Below are 12,838 nucleotides of genomic sequence, written 5' to 3'. Positions count from 1 at the left end.
CCTCCCTGGCGGTCGAGGGCACCAGGCTGCCCTGCATTGCGCACTCCTGCCACTATCATTATGCACACCTGCTTCCCTCGTCACATGCATCAGCGAATCATTACTCACCTGGACTCAGGTGTTATTACCTCCCCTTTATCTGTCTGTTCCAACACTCTGTTCCCAGCTTCTGCATTAACGTTCGTATGTCATTGTTACCCGGTGCTGACCCTGTTCCTGTCCTGTTCCATGTCTGTGCTAAATTAATTGTTCAACTCTCCGTACCTGCTTCTCATCTCCAGTGTCGGTTCTTACAGCTTTAACACATATTTTGTCTGGGCCTGGGCTTTTGTGTGCGTTACATCCCCTGAATAACTTCAAAACATCAGCCTTTTTAACCCCTCTGGCCACGGAACCCGCTAGCTGAAATTCCACAACATACGGTGATCGCTACATAAATAGTCATATTAAACATTCATGAAAATACAAGTGTCTCACATGTATCGAAAGCCTAGAATCTTGCTAATCCAACTGCGTTGTCAGATTTAAAAAAGGATTTACTGCGAAAGAATACGATGCAATTATCTGAGCATAGAGCCCCATAAAAAATTTAAAAATGTAACCAGCACAGGCGTAACATAATCACAAACTGCATTAAAATAAATGGTTTACCTTTGACGATCTTCATCTGTTTGCAATTCCAATGCTCATTGTTACACAATGAATGATCTTTTGTTTGATAAAATTCGTTTTTATAGCCTAACACAAAACATTTTGTGAACAGCTTGTGTCGTGAATTCCGTCTCATTCCATTTTCGACGACACATTCCAGGTGAATAACCCACACAGAACGTGACTTTTCCAGTCATGTTTGGTTTCACTGCAATCAACTGGTTTGTTTGTAACACAATCAAACCTGATGGGCCATTTCGCGGGACGTATTGACTGAAAGAAACCAATTTGAAGACGACAAGTCATGACATCATTGTGCACCAATGATTTGCCCGCTGTTTCGTTGATTTACTGTCTTTTAACCCAATGACCACTGATCGTCTTGAAATCTAGCTGGGTAGATAGCCAATGAGCTGAGGTAAACGGCAATACGCCATGTTTATGTGTTGCAAGACCAACCCATGTTGTAAGATCCAGTGTAAAGTGAGTCATTCGCTATTGAAGTTTCATACCGGAAGGAGAAAAACATATTACGCACTGCATTGTTTGGTAAACACGCAGATTCAGCTGTTTATATATCAATCATTGTGGCGACTAAGTCAGGGAAATTGATTGGGAAGGAGAGACAGATTGTTGTAGGACGATTCAATTAGCGATTGTGGAGGAATATTTTTTGTTAAGTTCTTATCATGCTAATGCCCTTGTTTGAAATAAATAATATAAAATATTATGTAATTTTAATTGTAAATTAGAAGCAATATATAACATGTAATGTCATGAAATGTGAGATGCGTGTGTCTGCCGCCCCACCCAACCTACATGAAATAGCCTACTTGAGGCTGTTGAGGTGAGGGCAGGACCATATCAATGGCCAAAGTGAAATGGAGACAGTAGATACAGCTGGTCTGTTGTAATATAATAAAGGCAGTAGATCTAGCTGGTCTGTCATAATATAATAGAGACAGTAGATCTAGCTGAAATGTCATAATTTAAAAGAGACAGTAGATCTAGCAGGTCATAATAATATATTCAACCTTATGTTCCCTGTACTCTCTATATATATATCTGTTTATTATACCTGTTGATACAGGGCTCATATGTGAAACTATTCTAACTGAACATTTTCTTTCACAGTGACACTGACTCCGAATGGTAGTCTTATCCGGTGTCCTGTGTGAATTTAAGTATGCTCTCTCTAATTCTTTATTTTCTTTCTCTCGGAGGAGGACCTGAGTCCTAGGACCATGCGTCAGGACTACCTGGCATGATGACTCCTTGCTGTCCCCAGTCCACCTGGCCTTGCCGCTGTTCCAGTTTCAACTGTTCTGCCTACGGCTATGGAACCCTAAACTGTTCATTTTTACTCTTGAGGTGCTGTCCTGTTGCACCCTCTACAACCACTGTGATCTCCACCCGGCACAGCCAGAAGAGGACTGGCCACCCCTCATAGACCGGTTCCTCTCTAGGTTTCTTCCTAGGTTTTTGTCTTTCTAGTTTTTCCTAGCCACCGTGCTTCTACACCTGCATTGCTTGCTGTTTGGGGTTTTAGGCTGGGGCGATATAAATTGATTTGATTTGATAGAGGACTGAGGGTCTTCCAAATATTGAAAGTGTGTAAATAGTTACCCATGTTATTTTGTAAATGTATATATATATTATTTTTTTCATATAATTTTTAATCAATAATTATTATTATTATTATGTTATTTTTTTGGGGGGGTGTTAGAATACCATTTTGGTATTTTGTATGTAGTAATTTGTTTCAAAATGTATACCTTCACCAATTTGTCAACTTGGGTACATTTGGGCTACTTGTGTGGGACACCTGGGTGACTTCATGATACATGTCATGTAGCACACTCATTTTGGAAGTTATCATTCTGAAACTTTGCACAAGTACTGTTGCCCTCTTATATTTTTCACTGAAATTGTCCCCATCATCCTATCTAAATGTTTGTTTTATCTTGTTCATTTTAAAAATGATACAAAAATAAAACGTATGTTTTTTTAAATTGTTTTATCTAAACCAGATCTATTGTGTTATATTCTCCTACATTCAATTCACATGTACACAAACTTCAGAGTGTTTTCTTTCAAATGGTACCAAGAATATGCAAATCCTTGGTTCTGTGCCTGAGCTACAGGCTGATAGATTTGGGTATGTCTTCAGGCGGAAATTGCACAAAGTAGGGGGGAGCTGTAAGAGGTTTAACAACAACCCTCTCAAACATTTGCAATGATGCTTCCATTTGTTTTACCTCTGACACAAAGTTGTCAGATTCAAATCTTGAGAAGAAAACATTCAGCTCATTAGCCATGTTCTGGCCCTCAAGTCTCCCAAGGTCAGCACTGGTTATTCCCCTGCCTATGTGGGGGGTACTAGCCATGGATTTAATCCCTTGCCAGGCCACCCTTGAGTTCCCTGAGGAGAGGGTCCTCTCCACCCTTTGCTTGTCGGCCTCCTTGTCCACCACTATTTGTCCCATACGGACTCGGGAGAGGCGAAGGTTGAGAGCCGTGCATCCTCCGAAACACAACCCAGCCACTGCTTCTTGACACAACTCCCACTTAACATGGAAGCAAGCCGCACCAATGTGTCAGAGGAAACACCTTACACCTGGCGACCGTGTCAGCGTGCGCTGCACCTAGCCTGCCACAGGAGTCACTAGTGTGCGATGGGACAATGACATCCCTGCTGGCCAAGCCCTCCCCTAGCCCGGATGACGCTGGGCCAATTGTGCACCGCCCCATGGTTTACCCAGTCATGCCTGGCTGCAACAGAGCCGGAACTCGAACCCAGAATCTCTAGTGATACAGCTAGCAGTGCGATGCAGTGCCTTAGATCACTGCACCACTCGGGAGGCCCGTAACCCAGCATTTTTTACAGTGAGGATAAAACTAAATGGAATGGAGAAATCCTAGGGGAAAGCCTTTCGACAAGACATTGGGAGAGAAATTCACCTTTCAGCAGGACAATAACCTAAAACATAAAAGCAAATCTACACTGAGTTGTTTACTAAGAAGATAGTGAGTGTTCTTGATTGTCTGAGTTACAGTTCTGACTTAAATCTGCTATAAAATATATGGCAAGACTTAAACATGTCTGTATAGCAATGAACAACAACTTTGCAGAGCTTGAAGAATTTTGAAAATAATAAAGGGCACATATTGCACAATCCAGGTGTGCAAAGCTCTTAGAGACTTACCCAAAAAGACAGACAGTTGTAATTGCTGCCAAAGGGTGTTTCACACATGCACACTCAGCAATAGTTTGTGAAAAATATCCTTTCTATGTTACTGTGTTACATTCCAATATATTCTTCTCAAGATAAAATACAGTGAGCTCCAATTTTTGTTGTTGTTTTGGCTCTGTACTCCAGCACTCCAGGATTTTAAAGATATAATGACTTTGAGGTTAAAGTGCAGACTGTCAGCTTTAATTTTAGGGTATTTTCTATTTGTGTCCAATAGAAATTAATGGTAAATAATGTATTGTGTCATTTGAGATTTTAAATGTTTTTTACCCCTTTTTCGTGGTATCCAATTGGTAGTAGTTACTGTCTTGTCTCATCGCTGCAACTCCCGTACGGACTCAGGAGAGGCGAAGGTCGAGAGCCATGCGTCCCCAAAACACAACCCAACCAAGCCGCACGGCTTCTTGACACAACGCACATCCAACCCGGAAGCCAGCCCGCACCAATGTGTCAGAGGAAACACGTACACCTAGCGACCTGGTCAGCGTGCACTGCGCCCAGCCCGCCACAGGAGTCGCTAGTGCGCGATGAGACAAGGAAATCCCTGCCGGCCCTGCCGGCCAAACCCTCCCTGTCCCCGGACGACGCTGTGCCTATTATGCATCACCCCATGAGCCTCCCGGTCGCGGCCGGCTGTGGCAGAGCCTGGGCTTGAACCCAGAGTCTCTGGTCGCACAGCCTTAGATCACTGCGCCAACCAGGAGGCCGAGACACTTTTATTGTAAATAAGAATATATGTTTCTAAACACTTATACATTAATGTGGATGCTACCATGATTATGGATAATCCTGAATGAATGAAATATCATAACATGCTAACCTCTCACCATTACAATATGAGGGGAGGTTAGCATTTTTGGGGGGTATTATTTTTATGCCTCTGTAACTTTCTCATTCATTGTATCATTTCAAATCCACAGTTCTGGAGTACAGAGCCAAAAATAACAACACATTTGTCATTGTCCCAATACTTTTGGAGCTTACTGTATATGTGTGTTGACTGTAATAAGGGCACAACTCACAAACAGACACACATACACACAAAATACAGAGATAATATACATTTGTGACTGAAGTTATTTGAAATGGCTGGAGGGGGAATTAGCATTAAAGCAACGTGTCAGTGTGCACTTTGTACAAATGCTGGATTATCAACGACTACATTGTCTGTTCCTCCTTCAAGTATGATTTTCCTTCTGTCATTTACCAGTTCGAGAGAGAGCAACTAATTTTTTCTTTCCAATTCATGCAAGCAGAAAAGCATGCAGTCAGAAAGTTACACATCTCCCACTCCTTTCCCTCCATCACTCACAAAAGCAGAGTAATCTGACATTGATATATTCAACGGGCTGATCAAATTTGTCTTGCAAATGCTCAATGAATGCAACAAGAAGTAATCTGTGGGTTCAATTCCAACAGGGGCCATTCAGAGTCACAGCTGGGAAAGTCAGTTGTCGATAGTGGTGGCAGATAGAGAAAGTAGCTGCTGAAAAGGCAGTAATAAAATGATTAAATATGCATTACCTGTGTTCAGATTCATGGATGGAGAAGATGACTCCTGACGTGGAGGTCTTCTGCTGGATGGAAGCCAGGAAGGTAAATTCACTTTTACTCCTGAAGAGCTCCACCACCTTCTCTGTGATGTGGGCGGGCGCGTGGACTGCTCTCCCCACATCTGGGGGATAAAAGAGAAAGAACAGCAATCAGGGAACGGCATGTTCGACGCTTTCACAGTCGACATCCTGACTGCCTGTTAAGGGTCAGGCATCAGCTAGCAGGGGAAAAGAGGACAAAGTGCCTGCGTCCCAAATGGCAACCTGTTCCCAATGTTGTGCACTACGTTTGACCAGGGCGCATAGGGCCATTTGGGACACACATTGCCTGAGGCACGGCCTGAAACACTGCTGACTTTCACCGAAACAGGACTGACTAATTATGTATACATTTCAATCAGGACTGACTAATCCGAATACTATTATGCTACTGTACATGTATTTATTTTAATTTATTTATTTCACCTTTATTTAACCAGGTAGGCAAGTTGAGAACAAGTTCTCATTTACAATTGCGACCTGGCCAAGATAAAGCAAAGCAGTTCGACAGATACAACGACACAGAGTTACACATGGAGTAAAACAAACATACAGTCAATAATACAGTATAAACAAGTCTATATACAATGTGAGCAAATGAGGTGAGAAGGGAGGTAAAGGCAAAAAAGGCCATGGTGGCAAAGTAAATACAATATAGCAAGTAAAACACTGGAATGGTAGTTTTGCAATGGAAGAATGTGCAAAGTAGAAATAAAAATAATGGGGTGCAAAGGAGCAAAATAAATAAATTAATTAAATACAGTTGGGAAAGAGGTAGTTGTTTGGGCTAAATTATAGGTGGGCTATGTACAGGTGCAGTAATCTGTGAGCTGCTCTGACAGTTGGTGCTTAAAGCTAGTGAGGGAGAAGTGTTTCCAGTTTCAGAGATTTTTGTAGTTCGTTCCAGTCATTGGCAGCAGAGAACTGGAAGGAGAGGCGGCCAAAGAAATAATTGGTTTTGGGGGTGACTAGAGAGATATACCTGCTGGAGCGTGTGCTACAGGTGGGAGATGCTATGGTGACCAGCGAGCTGAGATAAGGGGGGACTTTACCTAGCAGGGTCTTGTAGATGACATGGAGCCAGTGGGTTTGGCGACGAGTATGAAGCGAGGGCCAGCCAACGAGAGCGTACAGGTCGCAATGGTGGGTAGTATATGGGGCTTTGGTGACAAAACGGATTGCACTGTGATAGACTGCATCCAATTTGTTGAGTAGGGTATAGGAGGCTATTTTGTAAATGACATCGCCAAAGTCGAGGATTGGTAGGATGGTCAGTTTTACAAGGGTATGTTTGGCAGCATGAGTGAAGGATGCTTTGTTGCGAAATAGGAAGTCAATTCTAGATTTAACTTTGGATTGGAGATGTTTGATATGGGTCTGGAAGGAGAGTTTACAGTCTAACCAGACACCTAAGTATTTGTAGTTGTCCACGTATTCTAAGTCAGAGCCATCCAGAGTAGTGATGTTGGACAGGCGGGTAGGTGCAGGTAGCAATCGGTTGAAGAGCATGCATTTAGTTTTACTTGTATTTAAGAGCAATTGGAGGCCACGGAAGGAGAGTTGTATGGCATTGAAGCTTGCCTGGAGGGTTGTTAACACAGTGTCCAAAGAAGGGCCGGAAGTATACAGAATGGTGTCGTCTGCATAGAGGTGGATCAGAGACTCACCAGCAGCAAGAGTGACCTCATTGATGTATACAGAGAAGAGAGTCGGTCCAAGAATTGAACCCTGTGGCACCCCCATAGAGACTGCCAGAGGTCCGGACAGCAGACCCTCCGATTTGACACACTGAACTCTATCAGAGAAGTAGTTGGTGAACCAGGCGAGGCAATCATTTGAGAAACCAAGGCTGTCGAGTCTGCCGATGAGGATGTGGTGATTGACAGAGTCAAAAGCCTTGGCCAGATCAATGAATACGGCTGCACAGTAATGTTTCTTATCGATGGCGGTTAAGATATCGTTTAGGACCTTGAGCGTGGCTGAGGTGCACCCATGACCAGCTCTGAAACCAGATTGCATAGCAGAGAAGGTATGGTGAGATTCGAAATGGTCGGTATTCTGTTTGTTGACTTGGCTTTCGAAGACCTTAGAAAGGCATGGTAAGATAGATATAGGTCTGTAGCAGTTTGGGTCAAGAGTGTCCCCCCCTTTGAAGAGGGGGATGACCGCAGCTGCTTTCCAATCTTTGGGAATCTCAGACGACACGAAAGAGAGGTTGAACAGGCTAGTAATAGGGGTGGCAACATTTTCGGCAGATATTTTTTGGAAAGAAAGGGTCCAGATTGTCTAGCCCGGCTGATTTGTAGGGGTCCAGATTTTGCAGCTCTTTCAGAACATCAGCTGAATGGATTTGGGAGAAGGAGAAATGGGGAAGGCTTGGGCGAGTTGCTGTTGGGGGTGCAGTGCTGTTGACCGGGGTAGGAGTAGCCAGGTGGAAAGCATGGCCAGCCGTAGAAAAATGCTTATTAATATTCTCAATTATGGTGGATTTATCTGTGGTGACAGTGTTTCCTATCTTCAGTGCAGTGGGCAGCTGGGAGGAGGTGTTCTTATTCTCCATGGACTTTACAGTGTCCCAGAACTTTTTTGAGTTAGTGTTGCAGGAAGCAAATTTCTGCTTGAAAAAGCTAGCCTTGGCTTTTCTAATTGCCTGTGTATAATGGTTTCTGGCTTCCCTGAACAGCTGCATATCACGGGGGCTGTTCGATGCTAATGCAGAACGCCATAGGATGTTTTTGTGTTGGTTAAGGGCAGTCAGGTCTGGGGAGAACCAAGGGCTATATCTGTTCCTGGTTCTAAATTTGTTGAATGGGGCATGTTTATTTAAGATGGTTAGGAAGGCATTTTTTTTAAATATCCAGGCATCCTCTACTGACGGGATGAGATCAATATCCTTCCAGGATACCCCGGCCAGGTCGATTAGAAAGGCCTGTTCGCTGAAGTGTTTCAGGGACTGTTTTACAGTGATGAGTGGAGGTCGTTTGACCGCTGACCCATTACGGATGCAGGCAATGAGGCAGTGATCGCTTAGATCTTGGTTGAAGACAGCAGAGGTGTATTTAGAGGGGAAGTTGGTTAGGATGATATCTATGAGGGTGCCCGTGTTTAAGGCTTTGGGGAGGTACCTGGTAGGTTCATTGATAATTTGTGTGAGATTGAGGGCATCAAGTTTAGATTGTAGGATGGCTGGGGTGTTAAGCATGTTCCAGTTGAGGTCGCCTAGCAGCACGAGCTCTGAAGATAGATGGGGGGCAATCAGTTCACATATGGTGTCCTGAGCACAGCTGGGGGCAGAGTGTGGTCTATAGCAGGCGGCAACGGTGAGAGACTTGTTTTTAGAGAGGTGGATTTTTAAAAGTAGAAGTTCAAATTGTTTGGGTACAGACCTGGATAGTAGGACAGAACTCTGCAGGCTATCTTTGCAGTAGATTGCAACACCGCCCCCTTTGGCAGTTCTATCTGAAAATGTTGTAGTTTGGAATTAAAATGTCAGAATTTTTGGTGGTCTTCCTAAGCCACAGACACAGCTAGAACATCCGGGTTGGCAGAGTGTGCTAAAGCAGTGAATAGAACAAACTTAGGGAGGAGGCTTCTAATGTTAACATGCATGAAACCAAGGCTATTACGTTTACAGAAGTCGTCAAAAGAGAGCGCCTGGGGAATAGGAGTGGAGCTAGGCACTGCAGGGCCTGGATTCACCTCTACATCGCCAGAGGAACATAGGAGGAGTAGAATAAGGGTGCGGCTAAAAGCAATAAGAATTGGTCGTCTAGAACGTCTGGAACAGAGAGTAAAAGGAGGTTTCTGGGGGCGATAAAATAGCATCATGGTATAATGTACAGACAAAGGTATTGTAGGATGTGAATACAGTGGAGGTAAACCTAGGTATTGAGTGATGAAGAGAGAGATATTGTCTCTAGAAACATCATTGAAACCAGGAGATGTCATTGCATGTGTGGGTGGTGGAACTAATAGGTTGGATACGGTATAGTGAGCAGGACTAGAGGCTCTACAGTGAAATAAGCCAATAAACACTAACCAGAACAGCAATGGACAAGACATATTGACATTAAGGAGAGGCATGCTTAGTCGAGTGATCAAAAGGGTCCAGTGAGTGGAGATGTTGGTTGGGGGTCACGGCGATTTAGACAGCTAGCCAGGCCATCGGTAGCAAGCTAGCATAGGATGGAGTTCTGTTGTTAGCCACCTCTTGCGTTCCGTCAGTAGATTAGTGTGGTTCCGTGTGGTAGAGGGGATTAATCCAAATCACACAACAACAACAAAAATAAAAACATTAGATATAGTTATAGAGGCCCAAGAAGAAAACATAATAATAATAAAAATAAATAAATTGTCCGATTGTCTATTCAGATAGCAGCCGGTAAGACAGCTAACGGTTAGCAGGCCGCAGATGGGCGTTCAGGTAACATCGCGACGGAGGAGCCAGCCGGATCTCCTTCGGGTAGATAACGTCGGCAGTCCAGTTGTGAAGGCCCGGTGGGGCTCCGCGTAGGCAGTAAAACAGGTCCGGATAGGTGACTGCAGCCCAGGAGTGATTGATGGAACTCAGGAGTGATTGACGGAGCTGGCTAGCTCCGGAATAATTGATGTCTGCTCCGGAATCGACGAAAGCCGACAAAACTGGCGATAGATTTTCGAGCTAAGGGATAGCTGATGACCACAAACTGAATACTAACGATTTGCCAGTAAAGAAGCTAACTAGCTTCTGAACTAGCTTCTGATTAGCTTCTGGATTAGCTTCTGGGCTAGCTTCTGGCTAGCTCCTGGCTAGCTTCTGGCTAGTTTCTGGCTAGCTTCTTGGAGTTTCTGGCTAGCTTCTTGGAGGATTACAGATTTGAGGTAAATAATACTTTTTTATAAATATAAATTGGTGAGGCGGGTTGCAGGAGAGTGTTTTGAAGATGAGTTGATGGAAAATAAAAATAAAATGTATGTGAAAAAAGTTGTAAATATATATATATACAGGACACGACAAGACGAGGACAAAAAGACGTCTGAACTGCTATGCCATCTTGGTTGATCAGTATGAATTTTCTCTGTTGCTCCCAGTATTGAATATAATGTAGTGAATGTAGTCAAGAGTTTAGAACAATGACGGTCTGTTCCTTGGTACAAATGAATGAACTATCTCCAGACTGTCTAGAATGCTTATCTACACTGACTGACCTTGGCTCTAGGCGAGGAGGGAAGGCTTGAGAGCTATAGGGCCTTTCTACCAGTGTCAAGAAGGGACGGAACATTTAGAAAACGCTGACGTCATTTTCAGTTTATAACCTGTGGTAAAATGTGTATTTACTCAGTACTCTCTTGAATAAAGGCTGTTACTTGACTTTTAAGACCGGACTCTGTCCATTCCTATAAAATAAGGGTCTTACAAATTCTTATGAATTGACAGAGTGTTTAATTTTAATTGGGAATTAAAACAGATGAATGAAATTCCTTCAACATTCACCAATATGATTCTCTTTTTCAATGAATGCCTTCTCTAATGACAAAGAAAGGCATAGCATCGTATGCATTATTCAACGTAAAGATTAACACACACTCAGTATTAAACAAGAAAAATGATGTCACCCATTTACCTGGATGCGGTCCCAACCCAGAGGTGCGTTCAACACAGCAAATCTTTGAAACATTAGGAGGATATGTCCACTAACAAACTCAAACTCGTTTTGCAAGTACACCAGCAAAATCTCCATCTATGAGGCACATGAGACACGCAAAACAGGTCATGGACGTGTTCATTAGGGCACATAGTAACAAAATGCTTCAAAGCGTAGTGCAATGGAACACCAAATCGAGTGTTTCTACACTGAAGAAACTATAAACGCAACACGTAAAGTGTTGGTCCCATGTTTCATGGGCTAAAATAAAAGATCCCAGAAATGTTCCATACGCACACAAAGCTTATTTCTCTTAAATGTTTTGCACAAATTTGTTTACATCCCTGTTAGTGAGCATTTCTCCTTTGCCAAGATAATCCATCCACCTGACAGGTGAATGAAGAAGCTGATTAAACAGCATGATCATTACACAGGTGCAACTTGTGATGGGGACATTAAAAAGCCACTCATCTGCCACCATCACTTCATTTTTCAGCATGATAATGCATGGCCCCATGTCGCAAGGATCCATATACAATTCCTGGAAGTTGAAAATGTCCCAGTTCTTCCACGGCCTGCAAACTCACCAAACATGTCACTCATTGAGCATATTTGGGATGCTCTGGATTGACGTGTACAACATCGTGTTCCAGTTCCCGTCAATATCCAGCAACTTCGAACAGCCAATGAAGAGGAGACAACATTCCACAGGCCACAATCATCAGCCTGATCAAATATATGCGAAGGAGATGTGTCGCGCTGCATGGGGTAAATGCTGGTCACACCAGATATTGAATGATATTCTGATCCACGCCCGTACCTTTTTTTAAAGGTATCTGTTACCAACAGAGGCATATCTGTAATCCCAGTCATGTGAAATCCATAGATAAGGGTCTAATGAAATTACTTAAACTGACTGATTTCCTTATATCAACTGTAACTTAGTAAAATATTTGAAATTGTAGCATTTAACGTTTTATATTTTTGTTCAGTATAATTGGACAAGTTCAGATAGTGGCTGCCCCGCATGGCAGGCTTGTAAACCTCTCTCAGTTGGTGCCAGAGTCCTGCCGATGTGATCCACATCCGCCGTGCCCTCTCCACTCAGCCTCCATGTTATAACTGGCACAGGACCAGGCACAGACACTGACTGACTGACCCACATAAAAAAAATACTACATTTACTGTAGTGTTTTTGCAGGCTGTAGTATGCTGTAGTATTTACTATAGTATACTACGAATCAAATCAATTATTACCCATTATTAAAGTGACCAGTGAGTCCATGTACATAGGGCAGCATCCTCTAAGGTGCAGGGTTGAATAACCAGGTGGTAGCCGGCTAGTGATGGCTATTTAACAGTCTGATGGCCTTGAGATAGAAGTTGTTTTTCAGTCTCTCGGTCCCATCTTTGATGCACCTGTACTGACCTCGCATTCTGGATGGTAGCGGGGTGAACAGGCCGTGGCTTGGGTGGTTGATGTCCTTGATTATCTTTTTGCCATTCCTGTGACATCGGGTGCTGTAGGTGTTCTGGAGGGCAGGCAGGGTGATGCGTTGGGCAGACCGCACCATCCTCTGGAGAGCCCTGCGGTTGCAAGCACTGCAGTTGACATACCAGGCGGTGATATATCCTGACAGGATGCTCTCAATTGTGAACCTGTAAACATTTGTGAGGGTCTTAGGGGCCAAGCCAAATTTCTTCAGCCTCCTGAGGT

The 12,838-nt window shown here is 43.4% G+C and overlaps 1 protein-coding gene across 1 annotated transcript in view; it reads right to left on the bottom strand.

Moving 5' to 3' along the window:
- The window catches only part of LOC109872624 (protein kinase C-binding protein NELL1), a 424,089-nt gene that overhangs the window by 390,817 nt on the left and 20,434 nt on the right, over positions 1 to 12,838 (bottom strand). The window contains exon 3 of the mRNA XM_020463927.2: positions 5,430 to 5,580. Within this exon, the coding sequence (XP_020319516.1) occupies positions 5,430 to 5,580 (151 nt within the window). The remainder of the gene's footprint in view (positions 1 to 5,429; positions 5,581 to 12,838) is intronic.

This window comes from Oncorhynchus kisutch, linkage group LG3 (genome assembly GCF_002021735.2).
Source record: "Oncorhynchus kisutch isolate 150728-3 linkage group LG3, Okis_V2, whole genome shotgun sequence".
In the NCBI taxonomy this organism is placed as follows: domain Eukaryota; kingdom Metazoa; phylum Chordata; class Actinopteri; order Salmoniformes; family Salmonidae; genus Oncorhynchus; species Oncorhynchus kisutch.
Note: the sequence above shows the minus strand (reverse complement) of the source record. Positions and strands in the feature narration are given on the sequence as shown.